The sequence below is a fragment of the Mus musculus genome, chromosome 15 (genome assembly GCF_000001635.26).
Source record: "Mus musculus strain C57BL/6J chromosome 15, GRCm38.p6 C57BL/6J".
NCBI classification, from domain to species: Eukaryota; Metazoa; Chordata; class Mammalia; order Rodentia; family Muridae; genus Mus; species Mus musculus.
The window spans coordinates 99,052,918-99,074,970 of NC_000081.6; the positions used below are offsets into that span (position 1 = coordinate 99,052,918).

The window sequence follows — 22,053 nt, forward strand, 5'->3', positions numbered from 1 at the left end:
GCCTGGCTCCTCACCACTAGGAGTGAAACCTTCTCTGCTTTGCCTTGCTGTGTCCCCCCACAGGCTGGCCTTCCTCAGGCCACAGGAGCAGAGCCCTCCTATGAAGTTTTCTGGTCCCCTCTCTTCTAAGACCTCCTGGGAGTGAGCTAGGGGCTTAAGCAAAAGGGGCAGAGGAGGACAGAAACTTCATCTGCAACGCCCTAGTGCCAGAACCTCCCCTGTTCTGCCCAGCCTCTACTTCAGCTGTCTTCAGAGGCTCAGCTCTGCCACCAGCTCCCTGTGCGAAGAGGCTCAGGCTCTTGGGGACTGGGCTCCAGCCCTCTGGGATCATCATTTGCTCTAAGAACTGGCCTGGGTGCAGCTCCAGACCAAAGGCAGCAATTGTTCAGAGCCCTGAAAGCGCCAAGGCGCCAAGGCTTCTTCTACATACTCACCTCTGACCCACCAGCCCCCCACCCCAGCCCAGGTCTGACGAAAGGTACCTCTCTCCACTGCAACAACTGGGGTGTGGCAGGCTCTGGTTTATTCGCCTTGTTCTCCCTTCCCCAACCCCCCTTTTCTCATCCCCCTAGCAACCAAACTAGATCCATCAAAGAGCAGGACCTGGCAGCCGAGCTGGGAGAGACTAATAGCCTGGAAGGAAGGCGGGGCCTGGAGAGGAACGGAAGCCTAGGGATGCAAGCCAGCACTGGGCGTTGGCTCTGACCCATCTCGGAGGACACACGGAAGGTGGGGGAGTTCTCTGCTCTGCAGTCTGCAGGGAGCCATCCTCCTTATCCCAGTCAGGCATCCAGCCTAGAACCCCAAGCCTTCTTCTCTTACACCCGTCTCTTTCTCAGGACCCAACTGAGGTAGACTCATCCTGTTTGAGAGTCCCAGGGTCCCCAGTGGTAGCAGACACATGGCTCTCAGCAAACCCAAAGGGCTTCAGCATCCTTTCTCCTGCAGAGAATCCAGACGGCCTCTGTCCACTCCTGGGACTGCCTGTGCTGCATTCTGGAAGTAGTGTGTCACACAAAGGTCAGACACCAGCCTTTCTGCTAACTGGGGTGTGGGGGCGCTGTTAAGGGGTGTAGCTGTGTATTCCTGTCATGTCTGTGCACACATGCATATTTGTAGCCTCTACAAAGCTGGCTCAGTGAGTATTGGGCAAGTTATCTGTGGACCTGTCGGAGGACTTCTCTCTCTAACAGGCTGTAGTGGCTGGGTATCTCTCCCATCTCATCTCCCTTTATCTGCACCATGTCTGGGTACCTGCATCTCCTCTGCACTGGAGACTGGTGCCTACTAGTCTATATGTCTTTCAGCCCTGGCAGCTGCTATCCCCCACCCCCCTCCCCTTCCTACTTCAGGAATTCCTCTGGTTCCCGTAAGGCCCGTGACTGCCCAGCAGATGGTGTGGAGGGGGCACCAATCCAGTAAAGGCTGAAAGTGTACCACAGGCCCACTCAGCCCCAACAAGAGTGGGCACCTCACAGGCCCTTTCATGGCACAGACCCTTGGAACCCCGACATCCTCAGCACCCTGTGAGGTGCCCACTCTTGTTGGGGTGGGTGTTACGTCCGAGTTTGGGGGCTGTGTCTTTAAGATGGAAACATCACCATGCAACTTCTGCTGGTCCAAGGGCGGGGGTGGGGGTGGGAGAGCTGGTCAGTCCATTAGCTGCAGAGCTGGCGCCAATCACCAGCCCTTTACCGTGCCCTGGGGAGTAGGCAGAGATAAGCTCTTCCCCAGCTCCCTCTGCCTCAGCCCTCGGTTGTGGCCAATGATGGGGGGCAGTTGACAACAGGTGAAAGGAGAACCCCAGTTTCAGGAGACAGGAGGAGGCACGAATTCCCTGGCTTAGGCCAGGTTAGCTCTCCCTCCACCTACCCCACTTCTCATTGCTCAAAACTTGCCCTTTTCCTCAGGTCCTCATATTCCCTAATTTTTACCCCCTCTTCTGAGAGGGCACCCCAGGTCAAGCCATGTCCTCCCATTCTAGGCTCCAGCGTTGGATGCATGCTCTAAGGTAGACCTTAGCCCACCTCCATCACATCCCGGATCTCAGCCAGCAACAAGGGGGAATCAAGCAGGCAGGGTGCCAGCAACCAGGAGAGGGAAGGGGTGGTGTCCTCTCTCTGCAGGGTGGGGCATCCCCCTCCCCACACAGCCCAAGGCTGAAGTCAGGCCAGTGGGAGGAGCTGTCGTGGCCCCCCACCCCCCCTCCCCGGAGACCGCAGGGCTATAAAGCCGCCCCGCATCGGTCTGCAGCTCCTTGCCACCCGGCCTAGTTCTGCCAAGCGCTGAATGCCATCTTCCGCCAGCATGAGCCATCATCACTCGTCGGGCCTGCGGTCCAGCATCAGCTCCACCTCGTACCGCCGGACCTTTGGGCCGCCGCCCTCACTGTCCCCCGGGGCTTTCTCCTACTCGTCCAGCTCTCGCTTCTCCAGCAGCCGCCTGCTGGGCTCGGGGTCCCCGAGCTCCTCGGCGCGGCTGGGCAGCTTCCGTGCCCCTCGAGCGGGGGCACTGCGCTTGCCCTCGGAGCGCCTCGATTTCTCCATGGCCGAGGCCCTCAACCAAGAGTTCCTGGCCACTCGGAGCAACGAGAAGCAAGAGTTACAGGAGCTCAACGACCGCTTCGCCAACTTCATCGAGAAGGTGCGCTTCTTGGAGCAGCAGAACGCAGCCCTGCGCGGGGAGCTGAGCCAGGCGCGGGGCCAGGAGCCGGCGCGCGCCGACCAGCTTTGCCAGCAGGAGCTGCGCGAGCTGCGGCGCGAACTGGAGCTGCTGGGCCGGGAGCGCGACCGGGTGCAGGTGGAGCGGGACGGGCTGGCGGAGGACCTAGCGGCGCTCAAGCAGAGGTCAGAGGGCAGGACCGGGCCTGCCAGACGCTCCCTTCGCTCCCCCTGCCTTCCCCTCCAGATCCAACAGCCCTAGGGCGTGGCCGGGCTGGCCAACCCCAGGGCGAGCCTGCAGCATCCAAGCCAGCCCCCTCCCTGCACTTTGCTCCGAGAGCCTAGCGGAAGTGACCAGACATTAAGGGGACTCCCTTCTCTGTTCCTAGTCCGTTAGACGGGCAGACTGAATCCCTCCTTTTAGATCCAGGACAGCTGCATAAGCAGATGGGGGCGGGGTGCTGGATGTGGCACGAGGTCTGGGAGGTCACCCCGCAGTTCAGCATCTTCCCACTCTGCCTGTCAGGTTAGAAGAAGAAACCCGCAAGCGGGAGGATGCGGAGCACAACCTGGTGCTCTTCCGTAAGGTGAGTGAGGGGTCACGTCGAGTCCCAACACCCCAGCTGCACCCCCAGCTGCGTCTCCAGGGTGGCATCGGTGGGTTAAGGGAGGCCACTCCGTGCTTCCGAGACAGACAGGGAAGACCTGGCCCTTCCCTGGCCTGAGGAGCCCTCCTATTGATCCCCTATTCCCGTTCGCGAAGGACGTGGACGACGCCACTCTGTCCCGCCTAGAACTGGAGCGCAAGATTGAGTCTCTGATGGATGAAATTGAGTTCCTCAAGAAGCTACACGAAGAGGTGGGTGGTCGGGGTGTCTGGGAAGGCTTGGGAGAGACCTCGCTGAAGCTGCGCAGACAACAGGGATGCGTTGTGATGACAACCCCACCCTTTACAGGTGTTTTTGACTCCCACCCATGCGCCACCTGTTGGCGATAGGGGTAACTACACCCTGAACCTGACAACTGGCTTAAGGGCAACTTGGGCTCAGGTCTCAGAATTCAGAGGGGGTGCACTCCCTAGCACCCCCTTCTGTTCAAGAAAAAGGGGAGCTTTTTAATTAATTAATTAATTAATTAATTAATTAATTAATTAATGTTCTATTCACAACCCCCGCCTTTCCTGTCCCGTAGGAACTTCGAGACCTGCAGGTGAGCGTAGAGAGCCAGCAGGTGCAGCAGGTGGAGGTAGAGGCAACAGTGAAGCCAGAGCTGACGGCGGCGCTGAGGGACATCCGTGCACAGTACGAGAACATCGCGGCAAAGAATCTGCAGGAGGCAGAGGAGTGGTATAAGTCGAAAGTGCGAGAGCATTGGGGGAACCCTGGGGGACCAAGGGTGGGGAGGCACTGGGAATGGCGGTGCGCATCCCAGCCGGGCTTGTCTGCTACCGCGCAGTATGCTGACCTGTCGGACGCCGCCAACCGCAACCATGAGGCCCTACGCCAGGCCAAGCAAGAGATGAACGAGTCTCGACGTCAGATCCAGAGTCTGATGTGCGAGGTGGATGGGCTGCGAGGCACGGTGAGCACTGTGAGGCTGTCTGGGGGCGGGGGGGGGGGGCGGCAGTGGATGGATGCTGAAAACCCTTCCGACTGCCCGCATCTTCTTCCCCTTCCCCAGAATGAGGCGCTGCTCAGACAGCTGCGGGAGCTGGAAGAGCAGTTCGCCCTGGAGGCTGGAGGGTACCAAGCAGGCGCAGCACGGCTGGAGGAAGAGCTTCGACAGCTGAAGGAAGAGATGGCGAGGCACCTGCGAGAGTACCAGGAGCTCCTTAACGTCAAGATGGCCCTGGACATCGAGATAGCCACCTACAGGAAGCTACTGGAAGGGGAGGAGAGCCGGTGAGTGGCGAGGCTACTGGGACAGGTCAGGGATGGTAGGGACTGGGACCTGGCGAAGGGAATGACCAGGCTGTGTGCTTTGTCCTCAGGATCTCAGTGCCGGTTCATTCCTTTGCCTCTCTAAGTTTAAAGACGACTGGTGAGTCCTCCTTGCCTGGCTTCCAGCCTGCATCTCCTTTACCTCCTGCCCCGATTGTTCTGATTGTTTTGAATATGCTCTTCCGAGATTGCTTCCTTCCCATATACTGAGGCTCCTGTCCTTCAGAAGGTTGGCGTGGGAGCCTGAAAGGATAGACTTCCAACCCTTGCCGTGTCCTCTCTCTCCTGCCTTCTCCAGTGCCTGAGATGGAGCCTCTCCAGGATAGCCACAGCAAGAAGATGGTTCTGATCAGGACAATTGAGACCCGGGATGGGGAGGTAAGACAAACCGCTTGATCCAGAACTCCACCATTTCTAGTGTTTCTGAGCCCCAATCTGGCTTGGGTATTGAGGGTACATTTTTTTCTTGAGAAGTTCACCAGATAGAAGGGTGTACCTGTGCCATTGTCAGGAGTCAGTTCTTTTCCTTTGCTGTGAGTTTAGGGGTCAAACTCAGTAAGGTTTGTGTGACAAGTTCCTCTACCTGCTGAGCCAGAGAGGAACACCAGACAGATGAGTGGATAGCCAGGTAGTGGTGGTACACACCTTTAGTCCCAGCACGTGAGGAGCAGAGACAGGCGGATCTCTGAGTTTGAGACTAGCCTGGTCTACAGGGTGAGTTCCAGGATAGCCAAGGCTACAACAGAAAAACCCTGTCTCAGAAAAACAAAACAAGGATGCTGGATAGATGGTTTGGGGATTAAGGGCACTGGCTGCTCTTCCAGAGGACCTGGGTTCAATTCCAAGCACTCACAACTGTGTTTAACGCCTGCTGCAGGTGATCTGACACCTTCACTTAGACATAAAGTGCAGTCCAATCACCAATGTACATAAAGTAAAAATAAATAAATCATTAAGAAAAAACAAAACAAAACAACAACAGAAGAGTGTATAAACTGTAGTCTTGGCAAGCTGTGACAGGCAGGACACAGGATGATTTTCGGGAGGGTGGTGCTGATTGTCCCCTGGTATGGTTTGCCCCCAGAAGGTGGTGACAGAGTCCCAGAAGGAACAGCACAGTGACCTGGACAAGTCTTCTATCCACAGCTACTGAGGCCTCAGCCAGAGCTCTGACCCTGATCTCAGCCTATTCCTAAGCTTGGCCCTCCCCAGCACCAGTCTGTATCCAGTCCTGCTCTGCATGCCACAGCCCCTGCCTGCCAAGCAAGCGCCAGCCTGATCCAGAGGCTGGGCCTCTTCCCGATGCATAGGTGTGACCCATAGCTTTCTTGTCCTTGTAAGAGGTGGATAAAGATACCCAGGACAGCAAATCTACTCAAGAATGACCCCATGGTCTGTGGGGTGGGCCAGAGTGTGGGACTCACTCTGAGTCAAATAAAACTGCTACTGAGAGAAACTCCTTACTGTGTTGGTCTGAGGTACTTTCTTTTCTGACTCTCATTTTCTTGGCACTCACGACTCCAGTGGACCCTGTTGGGTTTTCTCAAACTTCTCTGTTCCTTTTCAACTTAAAAAAAAAAAAAAGGATCTTTGGGTGTAGCTCAGGCTAGCCTTGAACTAAACTAACTTTCAATCTTGCCTCAGTGCCTCAAGTGTTGAGATTACAGATATGTGCGACCATGTCTATAACCTCCTCCATTTGAGCACCATGGCACAGGGGTGCCTACACACACACACACATTAAATTACAAAGCCCAATAGGATAGACGCAGTCGCTGGGTGGTGGTAGCACGCACCTTTAATCCCAGCACTGGGAGGCAGAGATGTGAAGATCTGGACCCATGAGTCTCAGTCCTGCTGTAAGACATTTTCTCAATCAGTGATTGACGTGGGAGGGCCCAGCCCATTGTGGGTGGTGCTATCCCTGAACTGGAGGTCCGGGGTTCTATGAGAAAGCAGGCTGAGCAAGCAATGAAGAGCAAGCCAGTAGGTAGCATCCTTCTGTGGCCTCTGCATCAGCTCCTGCCTCCAGGTTCCTGCCCTGTTTGAGCTCCTGTCCTGACTTCCTTTGAGGAAGAACAGCAAGGTGGAAATAAAAACTGATAAAATTCCCCCCAACACACCTTGCTTTTTGATCATGGTGTTTTCATTATAGCAATAGAAACCCCAGCTAAGACCGAACATTCTTCTGTATAGCCCTGGCTGTCCTGGAACTCATTCTGTAGACCAGGCTGGCCTTGAACTTAGCGATTTCCCTGCCTCTGCCTCCCGAGGGCTGGGATTACTTTACTGGCATTTTTTGAGCTAAGAGCTTGCTATACTTTTGAGCCAATGTGGAATTTACTCTGTAGCCCAGAAGAGCCTCAAGCTTGGAATGATTTTCCTACCTCAGTCTCCTCAGTACTAGAATTACAGGCACGCACCACTATGGCGTCTCCCTCTCAACTTCTGGGTTTTTTTCCCCCCTGGATGTGCTGACTGTCCATACACCTTCCCTTATTGTTGTATCTCATTTGAGAGCCCCCCCAAAACCAACCAGGAGCTGACTCTGATGTAGTCACATTAGAATCTCTTTATTACAAACTCAAGTTTGTGCTTACTCACCACTGACCCACAGGACAGTCTGGTGAAGCAGCCTCCAACCCTCACTGGGACAGGGCTTTATAGGAAATGGGAGCAAAGTGGGGGGGGGGTGTCCAGCCTGGCAAGCATCTAATTGGATGACTATTGTCAGCCGACAGGTGGGTCGGCAAGACCATGAACAATCACAAATGGTCTGAAAGTACACCTGAAACATTCAGATTAATCTTTTTTTTAAAGATTTATTTATTTATTATATGTAAGTACACTGTAGCTGTCTTCAGACACACCAGAAGAGGGAGTCAGATCTCATTACAGAAGAGCAGTGTTCTTAACTGCTGAGCCATCTCTCCAGCCCCCAGACTAATCTTTGTCTGTTGCTAGGAAGTAGCTCTGGAGTATAAGCTGAGGACAAGCCATGGGGTCCTTCCTGGTAGTGCAGCTTGAGTTCAGTTGCAGGTCAAGTTCTCAGGCATTTTTCTCTTAAGATAGAGTCCGGTCTCAAGATGAAGTAGGTTTGGCCTCTTGTTAGGTTGGTTCAAGTTAACATGTTCAAGTAGAGCTCCCTGTAGAGCTGTAGCCATGTTCTTCTTTCTGAGCCCCCACCCCAAAGAAATATTGGAACCTCTCTCAGTTAGAGTCCATCTTACCCGTTTTTGTTTGTTGGTTGGTTGGTTTGGTTTGGTTTAGTTTTGCTATTGTTTTCTAGACACGGTATTGAGAAGCCAGATTGCCTTTGAGCTCACTATATAGTTGGGAGATGTGATAAATGTCTACTCATCCCAGCCATGGAGCTGATAACTGAGCAAGCTGACAATATCACCAAGGTTCAGTGTGGTGAGCCAATGAGCTTGCTGGCGTTACTTACAGGAGCATGAATGGGGGGGTCACTTATGGGAGTAGGGACAGCTCAAAGGCAGCTGGGTCACCAAAAGTCTACCCCTCATGGATGACAGTTCATGCCAGAGCCCTGGTTGTACAATCTGCAGGCAGCTTGATAGGGCAGAGACCCATACTGCTTGTGTAACCTCGGGGACAGAGGGTACTTGTGAATCTGGGAAGTTTCAGAGATATCCTAAGTTTGTGGGTTCCTTACATTCTGAGTCATTTTGAAATATATATATATATATATATATATATATATATATATCCTTATTTTTCTATTTTATTTATATGGGTACACTGTAACTGTCTTCAGGCACACTACAAAAGGGCATTGGATCCCATTGCAGATGGTTGTGAGCCACCATGTGGATGCTGTGAATTGAACTCAGGACCTTTCAGAAGAGCAGTCAGTGCTCTTAACCAACCACTGAGCCATTTCTCCAGCCCCATTTTTCTGAGTCTTAAGAAGTTTCCTTTAAAACCTCCTGATTCTTCCTTCTTTTTCTTTTTAAATTTATTTATTTTATGTATATGAGTAACTGTCTTCAGACACACCAGAAAGAGGGCATAGGATATCATTACAGATGGTTGTGAGCCACCATGTGGATGCTAGGAATTGAACTCAGGACCTCTGGAAGAGCAGTCAGTGCCCTGGACCACTGAGTCATCTTTCCAGCCCCTTCTTCTTTTCCAAGACAGGGTTACTAGCCGGGCAATGGTGGCGCATGCCTTTAATCCCAGCACTTGGGAGGCAGAGGCAGGCAGATTTCTGAGTTCAAGGCCAGCCTGGTCTACAGAGTGAGTTCCAGGACAGCCAGGGCTACACAGAGAAACCCTGCCTCAAAAAAACCAAAAACCAAAAATCAAAACCAAAAAAAAAAAAAAAAAGACAAGGTTTCTATGTTTAGTCCTGGAACTTACTCTGTAGCTCAGGCTATCCTTGAACTCAAGAGATTGGCCTGCCTTTGCCTGCCTCTGGAGTGTTGGGATGAAAGGTGTACACCACCCCTGTCCAGCTCTTCCTTCTTCCTTCCTTCCTTTCTTCCTTCCTTCCTTCCTTCCTTCCTTCCTTCCTGGAGATAGAGTTTATTATAGGATAAAGTGGAGGACTCTCAAGTGGCAATGATAGGCAACGGCTAAAGAGAATGCTGTAAACTGGTCACAGTGCTATAAGCCTACAATCTCAATACTCAGGAGGCAGAAGAATCACCGTCAGTTCAAAGACCCTATGTATTCAGTTCTAGGCCAGTGTGATTTCAGCATGAGACTGCTCTCAACAAACAAAGCAAAAACAAAAAGAAAAGGGGAGAAAAGAAAAGAAAGAGGAGGAAGATGAGAAAGAAGAGGAAGGAGAAGAGGAAGAAGCAGGAGGAGGAGGAGGAGGAAGAGAAGGAGAAGGAGAAGAGGAGAAGAAGAAGAAGAAGAAGAAGAAGAAGAAGAAGAAGAAGAAGAAGAAGAAGGAGAAGGAGAAGGAGAAGGAGAAGGAGAAGGAGAAGGAGAAGGAGAAGGAGAAGGAGAAGGAGAAGGAGAAGGAGAAGGAGAAGGAGAAGGAGGAGAAGGAGGAGAAGGAGGAGAAGGAAAAGAAGAAGAAGAAGAAGAAGAAGAAGAAGAAGAAGAAGAAGAAGAAGAAGAAGAAGAAGAAGAAGAAGAAGAAGACAGAAGAACACTGTGAAAAGGATGGCCACCCTCATTCAGAATTGTCAGAGCTGTATATACCTAGCACCCAGACTGTGACTTAGGTAAAAGGTGAGATTCTTTCTTTTTCAACACAGGGTTTTTCTGTTTAACCCTGGAACTCACTCTGCAGACCAAGCTATCCATGAACTCAGAGATTAGAGATTGCCCTGCCCCTGCCTCTGGAATGCTGAGATTAAAAGCTTTGAAATGACTTTTCATGAAAGGGTGCTTGCAGCTTATTTGATGGCTGGAGTTTAATCCCTATAGCCTATATGGTAGAAGGAAAAAAAAAAACTACTTCTCCAAGATGTTTTCTGACCTTTACACACATGCTGGGACACAGGCATGCCCATATCCATAAACACAAGTACATCAAATAACAAATAAACCCTTGGAGCAAAGACAGACCTACATCTGGGGAAGACAGTTTTGGCTCCATGTGGTGGAACTTCCACGCACGCCATAGAGTTTGTATAATCATAAATAACGGATATTTTTCTTTTTTAAAAAATATTTATTTATTTATTATATGTAAGTACACTGTAGCTGTCTTCAGACACTCCAGAAGAGGGAGTCAGATCTTGTTACAGATGGTTGTGAGCCACCATGTGGTTGCTGGGATTTGAACTCCGGACCTTCGGAAGAGCAGTCGGGTGCTCTTACCCACTGAGCCATCTCACCAGCCCCGGATATTTTTCTAATATGAAGAACTGTTTCGGATTGAGAAAATAGGAGATTAATAACGACGGCAGTTGGATCCTTTTTCCAGAAGGTCTCTGTTGAGAAAGCGTGGTGAAACCTGAGTGAATAAGTCCAAGGGTGGACAGACTGCAGCAGGTAGGGAATGGGCTGCAGCAAGGGGGAGGGGGGATGGGCTGCAGCAAGGTGGGGGTGGGGAGATTGGCTGCAGCAAGAGATGGATGGGACACAGCAAAGCTATTTTCTTCTTTGCAGGGGACAAACATATGCCACAGAACTTGAAAAAGACAAGCTAATGTGATACAATTTATTGCCAAAATAATATGCTGAAAAAATGTAACAGATATGCCTGCAAATTCCCTGTGAGTTTTAGACTGTTTCAAGAACAATGGGAGGGGCTGGTGAAAAGGGTCAGAGGTTAGCAGCACCTGTTCTTGCAGAGAATCAGAGCTCAATTCCCAGCACCATCCAGTGCCCTCTTCTGACTGCCAAAGTCACCAGAATTTTTCGTGGTACATAGTCAGACAGTGAGAAAATCACGTAAAATGTTTTTGTTCTGTTTTTTTGTTTTGTTTTGTTTTTCCCAGACAGGGTTTTTTCTATGTAGTCCTGGCTGTCCTGGAATTTACTCTGTAGACCAGGCTGGCCTTGAACGCACAGAGATCCCCATACCTGTGTTTCCTAAGTGCTAGGACTAAAGGTGAGTGCCACCATGCCCAGTTTACCCTGTAGCAGTGGCTGGCCAGGAATGTGCCCGCCTCTGCCTCCAGGGTACTGAGGTTCAAGGTGTGCATAACCATTCCTGATCTTTAAAAACCTTCTAATGACTTTTTTGTTTTTGTTTGCCCGTGTTTCCACATCATGCGCATGCCTGATACCCACCCGGGGTGAGAAGACAAAATATCAGATCCTCTAGAGACAGACAGACTTACAGATGCTTGTAATCCACTGTGAATGCTGGGAACTAAAACTGGCTCCTCCCACAAGAGCACCATGCTGGCATATGCCCTAAGCCCCAACACTCTGGAGGAATAGGCAGGCAGATCTCTGTGAGTTCCAGGCCAGCCAGAAGTACAAAGTGAGACCCCTCCCCCACATCACATTTTAAAGAAAATATATATTTCAAAATGATTAGAGGATTTCGAATGTTCTTATTGCAAATAAATAATATTTAAGATGATGGATATGCTAATTAAACCACCACGCAGGAGATACTTGTATAGAAAAAGACACAAATACATCCCATACATATGTGATAATTATTGTGTCCGTTGAACATAAAAAAGGGCCAGTGAGATGGCTTGGGGGGTGGGGGTCAAGGTGCCTGATGTTGAGAGTGCCTGCCTGAGTTCCATCCCCAGGACCCACACAATGGAAGCAGAGGATTGTGAAAAACTGTCCCTTCACCTCTAAACCTGTGACACTTGCACACGCACAAACACAAACACACCAAACAAATAAGAAACAAAGTTTAAAAATCAAAGAAGGGATCTATGAGACAACTCAGTAGATACAGGTGCTTCCAAGCCTGTTGACCTAAGTTTGATCCTCAAACCCCTATAACTCCTTTAATATGCATACGTTCTGTGCACACACCCATATGCATACCTTGTGTGCACACACCCATATACATACGCATACGCACATACAATAATAAACAAATGTTCAAAAGTGCTGAAGGGAATCAAGCACAGTGTTGCAATGGTGTATGCCTACACATCTATTCAGGAGGCTGGGGGCAAAAGGAGCTTTATTTTTTTTTATTTATTTATGTTTTTATATTTTTAACTATTTTAGTGTGTGTGTCTCATCATGCATGTGCCACGGCACATCTGTAGAAGCCAGAGGGTGACTAGTAGAAGTCCGCTCTCTCCTTATGCCTTGTGGGTCCTGGGGATCAAACTCAGGTCACCAGACTTGGTGGCAGGTGCCCTTACCCACTGTAGTAGTTACTTCCTGTTGGTGAGATGAAGTATGACAATTAAAAGCAACTTAAGGGACAGTTTATTTTGGCTTATGGTTCCAGAGGGCTAGATGTGCACAATGGCAGGGAAGGAGGTGTGGTGACTGGGCCACACAGAGAAGCAGAGAGACAGCCATCTGTAAGCAGGACAAGGCTATCGACCTCAAAGCCTATCCTCAGTGACATATTTCGTCCAGGAGGTTCCCTGTTGTACAAGTTCCATAACCTCCCCCAATTAAGGCCACCAACTGAGGATCAAGTGCTTACATCCACGAGCTTTTATGGAAGACATTTCTCATTCAAACTACCATGCCCACTAACTCACAGGCCTCACGTCGCACGTTGATCTTCAGTTCTAAGGCAGCCCTAACTTCAAAATTAGACCACATCAAATAAATAAAAAACAGGACTGTTGTGGTTTGCCCTGGTGCTGTTTATACTTTGATGCTAATTCAGCTTCCTCAAGAGGGGCTGCCCCAAAGAGAAGTAGATCCATGTGAACCTTCTCCGCATTTTAGCTGGTTAATAAAGACTGCAGAAGGATACGGTGGAATTTCCCCGCCCAGGAGGAAGAGGAGAAGAGAGAAAGGGAAGACCACGTTGTGCAGCGGATAGGAAGTAGTAAATATGTAACTCTCGGGACCTTTAGTTTGTAGCCTCTGCCAGCTCCTGCAGCTGTTTTTTTTTTTTTTTTTTTTTTTTTTTTTTTTTTTGGTTTTTTGAGACAGGGTTTCTCTGTGTAGCCTTGGCTGTCCTGGAACTCACTTTGTAGACCAGGCTGGCCTCTAACTCAGAAATCTGCCTGCCTCTGCCTCCCGAGTGCTGGGAGTAAAGGCGTGTGCCACCACGCCCGGCTCCTGCAGCTGGTTTTTAAAGCTTTTTTCTTTTTTTCTTTTTAAAATTTTATTTATTCATCACTGCTCTCTTCAGACACACCAGAAGAGGGCATCAGACCCTACTGCAGATGGTTGCTGGGAATTGAACTCAGGACCTTTGGAAGAGCAGTCAGTGCTCTTAACCACTGAGCCATCTCTCCAGTCCATCTGGCTGGTTTTAAAATATTAAGGCTGCCTGGTGTTTTCCATCCGCGGCGACTCTGGTGGGCAGGAGAAAGGGCACAGGTGCAGGCTGGTCGGGTCCTTAGAGGTTTGGCGAGGCTAGCCATGGGAGCTGGGTGAGACCAAGGTTGCCCGCACCAGTCGAGGAGCAAGTGCAATTCTCACCTTTTTGTTGTTGTTGTTGTTGTTTGTTTGTTTGTTTTGTGAGACAGGGTTTCTCTGTGTAGCCCTGGCCATCACTGCCCGGCTAGCAAGTGTGTTTTTTTAAAATCACACACAACACAGGACTTTGCCTTCTAAAAATTGAAAAAAGAGATTTTTGCCTGATGGTGTGAGCTATAGTGCTAGTACTTGGGAGATGGGTGGAGGAAGATTTGTCCAACATTATCGTTGGCTATACAGCAAGCTCGTCAAGGCTGCGGTGTGTGAGACTTTTCTGTCTCCACATAAAACAAGAAGAAAGAAAGAAAGAAAGAAAGAAAGAAAGAAAGAAAGAAAGAAAGAAAGAAAGAAAGAAAGGAAGGAAGGAAGAAAGAGGAAGGGAAGGGAAAGGGAAGGGAAAAGGGAGGGGAGGGAAAGGGAAAGGGAAGGGAAGGGAGGGAAGGGAAGGGAAGGGGAGGGAAAGGGGAGGGAAAGGGGAGGGAAAGGGGAAGGAAAGGGAAAGGGAAGGGAAAGGGAAGGGATAGGGAAAGGAAAGGGGAGGGAAAGGGAAGGGAAAGGGAAGGGAAGAAAGGCTGGGGGTACATTTCAGTGGTTAGAGTGTTGTTTGTTTCGCAGGCATTGCAGCCTCCGGCTTTGATCCTTAGCACCTGGTAGAGTGGGACATAGCAGCCATCCATTTAGGAGGGCTTGGGAGGGAGAAGCAGGAGGACCAGAACTTCAAGGTCATATTGATGAATTAGAGATCAATACACAATGCTCAGTACTCATGAGGGCTATGTGACATTCTACTAAAAAAAAAAAAAAAAAAAGTTTTGTGTGTGTGTGTATGTGTGTGTGTGTGTGTGTGTGTGCTGCTGGAGAGATGGCTCAGTGGGTGATTAAAATACACAGGTTGCTCTTCCAGAGGAACTTGGTTCTGTGGACACCAGGCACACATGCAGGCAAAAGACTCATTCACATAAAATAAAAATAAATGAATATAACAAAAAGTTAAGAGAGAAAAAGAAAAAAAGACCAATCTCAAAAAGAAAAGCAAAAAAAGCTATGGACATAGCTCAAACATAGACCATACTGGAGGCCCTAGGTTCTTTTCAGCACAACAAACAGAACATAACATTGGTTTTGTTTGCATAAAACAGAAAACTCAATAGAATTAATAGGTAAGCCAAAAGTTCACTAATATCACTGGATAAAGCCGGGCATGGTGGCGCATGCCTTTAATCCCAGCACTTGGGAGGCAGAGGCAGGCAGATTTCTGAGTTTGAGGCCAGCCTGGTCTACAAAGTGAGTTCCAGGACAGCCAGGGCTATACAGAGAAACCCTGTCTCAGAAAAAAACCAAAAAAAAAAAAAAAAAAAAAAAAAAATCACTGGATAAAGCTGAATGTGTTGGCTTGCACCTTTAATTCCAGCTTTCTGGAGGCAGAAACAGGTGGATCCATATGAGTCTAGAGGCCAGTCTGGTCTTCTTTGCAAGTTTCAGGACAGTCAGAGCTACATAGAGACCTTGTCTTAAACAAAACAAAACAAAATTGATTGGATAGAAATCAGTTACATACCTCCACAAACAAAGGATATAGTTACAATGTTTTTTTTTCATTTATTTATTTTATTTTTTCACTTTATATGCATAATGAGGTGCTGGATAGATGGCCCAGTGGTTAAGAGCACCGGCTGCTCTCCCAGAGATCCTGAGTTCATTTCCCAGCAACCACATGGGGTCTCACAACCATCTGTAATGGGATCCAATGCTCTCTTCTGGCATGCAGGTGTGCATGCAGACAGAGCACTGGCTTAATCCATAGCACTAAAAGAAAAGGAAGGGAAGGGGGGAGGAAAAATTAAAAGGGAAACTGACTAGATGTTGATAGGTCTGGTCTCTCTCTATACAACCCACCTGAGCACTGGCATTTGCTCCAGTGTGTGTGTGTGTGTGTGTGTGTGTGTGTGTGTCTGTGTGTGTGTGTGTCTGTGTGTCTGTGTGTCTGTGTGCCTGTGTCTGTGTAAGACAACTGTATTTGCTCAGACACTTCAAGACCAAGTGCTCAGCACAAAGGAGATGTATTTGCCCAGGGAGGACAAAGATAGGGGGCTGGAGAGATGGCTCAATGGTTAAGAGCACTGATTGCTCTTTCAGAGGTCCTGAGTTCAATTCCCAGTAACTACATGGTGGCTCACAACTATCTATAATGGGATCTGATGCTTTCTTCTGGTGTGTCTGAAGACACTAAGATAGAGGATGAGGGAGAAGGGTAAGGGAACAAAGGAGAAGGGGAAAGGGTATTTGTCCTGGGGTGGGGCCAGGAACAAAGGACTGCCTCTGAATAGAGACAGAGGTGATCCATAGGAAAATGTCAGGTTTTAAAGGTTAAGAAAGGGGAAAGAAACTGCATGTTAGGATGAAGTGTCTCATTTTGATTGGACAGGTTGATTAGGACAGCCAAAGTGGGCTTTAGATTGCTGGTCTTCAATACTTTGATAGCTGGACCTTGGTAGTCAGCCTCAAGAGAAGGAAGTGGCCAAATAAGGGAATGGACCTTGGGGGCTAGCTTCAGGAATGGAATCTAATGGTTTTTAGCTAGGCAGACAGGAGAGGTGAGGTCTACCAGGGCTGTGTTTGCCATTCTGGGGCTGTCTAGAGTCCCTTCAAGTATGTATCTGTACGCAGGTACACACATGTGCATACACCTGTGGAGGCCAGATGTCAACCTCCAGTGTTGGTCTTCAGCTTGCTTTCTTTAAATTTGTATTTATGTGTATATGTGTGTATGTCTGAGCTCATGTCACGTGTTTAAGACCCATAGAGGCCTTAAGAAGGTGTCAGATCCCTTGTAGCTAGAGTTATCGATAGATGTGAACAGAGACTTTGGGGGCTGAGAACCAAACGCAGGTTCTCTGGAAGCACAGCGTGAGCTAGGAACTGTTGAGACATGTCTCCAGGCTGTGTTTGCTGATTTGAAACATTCTCACTAGAACTTAGGTCTTAATGATTAGGTGAAGCTGGCTGACCGTTGTAGCATGTAGTTTTGAGCTACCTCCTTTGCTCCAGAAAATGGAGGTTGGAGACACGAGCTGGAAAAGATGCTAGAAGAGGAGGTGGAAGGAAGATGGAGCAGAACCACATGGTCTGGAGAAGCCACAAGCAGCAAGGGACCTCACAGCTGGGGATTAGAGTAGTGTAGTGGTAGATCTGCCCAGTCTGGGTGTTCGTGCAGCTTATAAATATTGTAACTGAGTTGTGTGGTTTTTGCATGGACTTATTGGGGTTGGAGATTTACTGCAGCAGACCACGGAGGCCCAGACATTGCCCTTTCTATGCCTCCTCAGCACCGGGATTATAAGCATGAGCCACCACACCCAGCTTTTGGAGTGGGTCCTGAGGGTAGAACTCTGGCCCTCATGCTTGTGTGGCAAGCACTTCCCTGACTGAGCCATCTCTCAACCCCTCCTCATTTTAGCGACAAGGTCTTACTTACTCTGTGGCGCCCTGGCCTCTAACAGACGATGCTATGCTTTTGCCTTCCAGGAGCTGGGCTCTCACTTCCAATCTTGCCTCATGGATTTGTTCAGCCATTTACAGTCTCATTCAGCACAGATTTCGGTCTCTGTGTAAGTGCTCACTTCAAGCCACTGAAAATATGGAGGCAGATGAAAGAGTAGCAGTTCTCAACCTGTGGGCCGTAACCCATTTGGGGCAGCGCATCAAATTTCCTGTATGTCAAGTATTTACATTATGATTAACAACAGTAGCAAAATTAGTTATTAAGTATCAATGAAATAATGTTATGGTTGGGGCTCACCACAACACGAGGAACTGTATTAAAGGGTCGCAGCATTAGGAAGGGTGAGAACCACTGAGATAGAGGGGTCATCTCAGCACCTTCTATCAGAAAAGGCAGAGGTAAATAATCATTGTATTCTTATTGATGAATATATAATTCCCAGCTGAGCTCCATACTCTGAGTAGATATTTTATTTTTTATTTTTTGGTTTTTTCAAGACAAGGTTTCTCTGTACAGCCGTGGCTGTCCTGGAACTCACTTTGTAGACCAGGCTGGCTTCAAACTCAGAAATCTGCCTGCCGGGCTGCTGAGATGGCTCAGTGGGTAAGAGCACCCGACTGCTCTTCCGAAGGTCCAGAGTTCAAATCCCAGCAACCACATGGTGGCTCACAACCATCCGAAACGAGATCTGACTCCCTCTTCTGGAGTGTCTGAAGACAGCTACAATGTACTTACATATAATAAATAAATACATCTTTAAAAAAAAAAAAAAAGAAATCTGCCTGCCTCTGTTTCCTGAGTGCTGGGATTAAAGGCATGCGCCACCACTGCTCGGCTCTGAGTAAATAAACACCACTCAGAGCACATAGCCAGAGTTAGCCAGAAGGTGGGAATAGCTGACGGAGGTATCGTTCCCAGACTGAGTGTGTGTGTATGTGTGTGTGTGTGTGTGTACAGAAGGGCTCTAGGAGAGCCTGTCTGAGGAAGTAATGATGGACAGATGGACAGATAGACAGCAACATGGACAGCAGCCAGAGGCATAGAGGGAACAGGACAGATCTGAGAACTCAGGTGAGGTCATGAAGTTAGAAGTGTCAATGAAACACAGGTCTCAACTCAGAGAGAAGAGGTCGTTTATTCTGGTTCCAAATCCTAGAGACTATGACCCAGAATCTGGACTTAGGTCATCCCAAATTTCACTGTCTGGAGGTAGAAGCAGGGTGTTTTGATGGCTAAATAACAGAGAGTTATAAATCAAGGCATTTTATTTTATTTTGAGACAGGGTTTTATTATTTAGCCTTGGCTGGCCTGGAATTTCTTATGTGGACAAGGCTGGCCTCAAATGCACAGGGACTTGCAGGTCTCAGCATCCAGTGTGCTAAGATTGAAGGTGTGCATCCCGACCTCCTGCCCTCAGGACATTTTAAAAATGCTTTGGTGGGGATTGGAGAGATGGCTCAGGGATTAAGAACACTTATTGTGCCAGGCAGTGGTGGAGCACACCTTTAATCTCAGCACTTGGGAGGCAGAGGCAGGCAGATTTCTGAGTTTGAGGCCAGCCTGGTCTACAGAGTGAGTTCCAGGATAGCCAGGGCCACACAGAGAAACCCTGTCTCTAAAAACAAAAAGAAAAAAGAAAAAAAAGAACACTTTTGTGTTTCCAAAGGAGCTAGGCTTGATTCCCAGAAACCACATGATGGCGCACAATTATTCAACTCCAGCTCCAGGGGATCTGATGTCATCTCCTGACCTCTATAGGCTTCAGACATTCAGACATGCATGTGGGGCACACACACACACACACACACACACACACACACACACACACATGCATGTGCACACACAGGCAAAACACACAGAAATAAAATAAAAACACACTGGAGTTAACATCAGAAAGAGCCCCTTGTGAGGGAATCTCAGCTACAGGCCTCAGATGGATGAGAGCATTTCTAGCCCTTTGATGGGTGGAAAACTGGATTTTGTTAATATAATCCATAAAGTTTCCACCTGTATAGAGGTAGGCAAAGAATGGGCGGGAACTAAAGATGGCCCAAGGTAAATTGTAGTTGGTTTCTTTTCTTTTTTAAAGATTTATTTTATGTAAATGAGTGCTCTGTATGTATGTACACCTGCATCCCAGAAGAGGGCAGCAGACACTAGGAGAGAAAGTTGTGAGCCACCATTTGGTTGCTGGGAATTGAACTCAGGACCTCTGGAAGAGCAAGCAGCCAGTGCTCTTAACCACTGAGCCATCTCTCCAGCCTCTCACTGTTTCTTAACTGTACCATTCCATCTCCTTCAGTCACTGAAGCTTTTTTATTTATTTATTATTTTTATTTTATGTACATTGGTGTTTTGCCTGTCTGTGTGAGGGAGTCAGATCTCCTGGAAGGGGAGCTACAGTTGTGAGCTGCCATATGGGTGCTGGGCATTGAACCCCGGTGCTCTAGAAGAAAAGCCAGTGCTCTTAACTGCTGAGCCATCTCTTTAGCCCCCAGTCACTGAAGATTTAACCAGTCATTGTGGACACAGCTTCTTGTCAAGAATTCTCCCTCGCAGAAGGCAGAGAGCAAGTGGGCAGAGCGGCATGCCGCAGAATGCTAGGTTTAGTGTGCAGATAACTAAGGCACAACATTTTGGAAATTTTCTCCAGAAGAAACGGATTCATGTAGACAGAACGGGTTGGGAACTCCCCTGAGGGCTCAAGGAACTATTCAGAAGAGAAGGCAGAAAAGATGTTAACAGCCAAAGGGGATGGATGGCTCTAAAAGAACATAGTCTTCCAGACACAGCAGGACTGATGCACATGTGAGCTCACAGAGACTGTGGCAGGACACACGGGGCCTGCACAGGCTCAAGCCAGACTGGGTCCCAGGCTGAGAGGCAGGGGACAGAAGCCACAAGCTTCCATCCCTAACCAAGAAGCTACCTCCAATTGACAACTGCTTGCAAAGGAAGTTAGTCTTCCCCAGTGGAATCTCACTGGATGTGCTAACCACACTTAGGGGTGGGCCCCATGCCCAGTGGTAGATAGCCAACATCAGACTAACTCAGTGGTGTGTTTGGTAGACTTCTTGTCTCATACGGCTTTGTTTGGGCATTGTTTGTCTTACTGGTCTTTTGCTTGTATATTATGGTTTCCAACTTTGTGCTTTTATGAGCTCTGGTTTATGTTTCAGGGCTGGGGAGAGGGTGGTTAAAAATGGTGGCTGCTAGCGGGGCGCGGTGGTCCACACCTTTAATCCCAGCACTCGGGAGGCAGAGGCAGGCGAATTTCTGAGTTCAAGGCTAGCCTGGTCTACAAAGTGAGTTCCAGGACAGCCAGGGCTACACAGAGAAACCCTGGCTCGGAAAAAAAAAAAAAAAAAAAAAGAATGGTGGCTGCTCTTCCAGAGGTCCTGAGTTCAATTCCCAGCAACCACATCGTGGCTCAGGACCACCTGTAACAGGATACAATGTCGTCTTCTGGTGTGCCTGAAGACAGTGACAGTGTACTCACATACTTAAAATAAATAAATCTTTTTAAAAAAAATGTTGGGGGACTGCAGAGATGGCTCAGAGGTTAAGAGCACCGACTGCTCTTCCGAAGGTCCTGAGTTCAAATCCCAGCAACCACATGGTGGCTCACAACCATCCTTAATGAGATCTGACTCCCTCTTCTGGAGTGTCTGAAGACAGCTACAGTGTACTTACATATAATAAAAATAAATTGTTTAACTAAAAGCATATATATTTAAAATAAAACGACTCAAGGGGTTGGGCAAGGAAATTATTTGGAAGACAATCGCTTTTAAAACCAAGCTGAGGGCTGGCGAGATGGCTCAGCGGTTAAGAGCACTGACTGCTCTTCCAAACGTCCTGAGTTCAAATCCCAGCAACCACATGGTGGCTCACAACCATCCGTAATGAGATCTGACGCCCTCTTCTGGTGCATCTGAAGACAGCTACAGTGTACTAATGAATAATAATAAATAAATCTTTTAAAAAAATAAAATAAAACCAAGCTGACTGTCTCTGTGTGCTCTGTTTCATCTGGCTAAACAGCTGAATAGATGCTCAAAGGTATAAAATCCGTAGGTGTGAAAAGAAGTGGCATATGGAAGGGGAGATCCGGAAGCACGCCTATGTTCCTGGCTTGCTGGTCAGCACCCTTTAAACTATGCAGGGAGTGTGCAATCCGAGCTTCCTGAAGCAGGAAGCTGCGAGTTTGAGGCCACTCTCAGGTGGGGTGGGGTGAGACATTGCCCACCCCCATCTCCATCATCTGGCAGCCTCACAGTTGCCTGCCAGTAAGGAGCAGGTGAGCCCTCTCATCCAGACCGGTGGAAGGAAACCTGAAGATGCAGAGATCTCCCCACCCAGGAGGAGCCCTTCAATTCTGATTAACAGAGCTCCAGCCACCCTGGGCCTGACCACATCCCACCAGGGTGTGAGGTCCGAGTGGACACAGGATTTCTTGGCTCCTCGTTCTCGTTGGGCTCCAACAGTTCAGGTACCTCCAGCCCTCTCACCCATTAGGCTCCTATCTCCTGCAAGAAGTGCCCATGGTTCCCAAAACCCGGCCGTGCACTACGTTCAGAGTGTGGTCAACAGTGGTCTCGATGGCCAATCTTTCCCACAATTCCGCGGTCTTCATGAGGGGCCAGCCCTCGGTTGGCTCCAGCTCTCGCGAGAGTACGGTAATGCCCGTTGCAGTCCAGACTGGCCTTCCCGGGCTTCAGAACAGCATCCTCCCTGGCTTTCCGCCCCCATCCTGCCACTCGCGCTCCGTCCTCGGATTGGCCGAGAGAGCTGGTCAGTTGTTCTCCCATCAAGAAAACGTTTCGGCGACTAGTCCTTCTCTGGCCCCGCCTTCGGAGCCTGCGGATTGGGTGGCTCCGTGTGACGTCACGACCCTCCGAGTCACCGGGTACCAGCCAATCAGGA

General features: G+C 48.9%; 1 protein-coding gene and 1 long non-coding RNA gene across 7 annotated transcripts; one reads left to right on the top strand and one right to left on the bottom strand.

The window, feature by feature from the left end:
- The first annotated feature begins 661 nt into the window (after positions 1-661).
- On the top strand, positions 662-6,061 carry Prph (peripherin). 6 transcript variants are annotated; one of them, XM_006520631.4, is made up of 11 exons: positions 662-729; positions 840-851; positions 949-1,020; positions 2,254-2,846; positions 3,187-3,247; positions 3,424-3,519; positions 3,852-4,241; positions 4,341-4,561; positions 4,651-4,700; positions 4,899-4,978; positions 5,685-6,060. In XM_006520631.4, exons 4-11 carry the CDS (start codon positions 2,290-2,292, stop codon positions 5,751-5,753), a joined length of 1,524 nt encoding a protein of 507 aa, XP_006520694.1. In that variant the 5' UTR covers positions 662-729; positions 840-851; positions 949-1,020; positions 2,254-2,289; the 3' UTR covers positions 5,754-6,060. The 6 variants fall into 6 exon arrangements, with proteins under 6 accessions (XP_006520694.1, XP_006520695.1, NP_001157061.1 ...); NM_001163589.1 differs by lacking the exons at positions 662-729; positions 840-851; positions 949-1,020 and having other exon boundaries at positions 2,257-2,846; positions 3,852-4,019; positions 4,116-4,241; positions 5,685-6,061; XM_030248426.1 differs by lacking the exons at positions 662-729; positions 840-851; positions 949-1,020 and having other exon boundaries at positions 2,259-2,846; positions 3,852-4,019; positions 4,116-4,241; positions 5,747-6,060.
- Positions 6,062-15,220: 9,159 nt separating this feature from the next.
- On the bottom strand, positions 15,221-21,752 carry Gm34284 (predicted gene, 34284). The gene is made up of 3 exons (NR_155351.1): positions 21,639-21,752; positions 17,100-17,253; positions 15,221-15,430 (listed from the first exon to the last, which is right to left on the bottom strand). It is a non-coding gene; the product is annotated as a predicted gene, 34284 (long non-coding RNA).
- Positions 21,753-22,053: the final 301 nt, after the last annotated feature.

Excerpts from the sequence above, each read along its gene's own strand:
- Prph (XM_006520631.4), top strand. The coding sequence starts at position 2,290 with ATGCCATCTTCCGCCAGCATGAGCCATCATCACTCGTCGGGCCTGCGG. Across the intron at positions 2,847-3,186 it reads CTAGCGGCGCTCAAGCAGAG|GTTAGAAGAAGAAACCCGCA; the intron begins GTCAGAGGGCAG and ends TCTGCCTGTCAG. Across the intron at positions 3,520-3,851 it reads TCAAGAAGCTACACGAAGAG|GAACTTCGAGACCTGCAGGT; the intron begins GTGGGTGGTCGG and ends CCTGTCCCGTAG.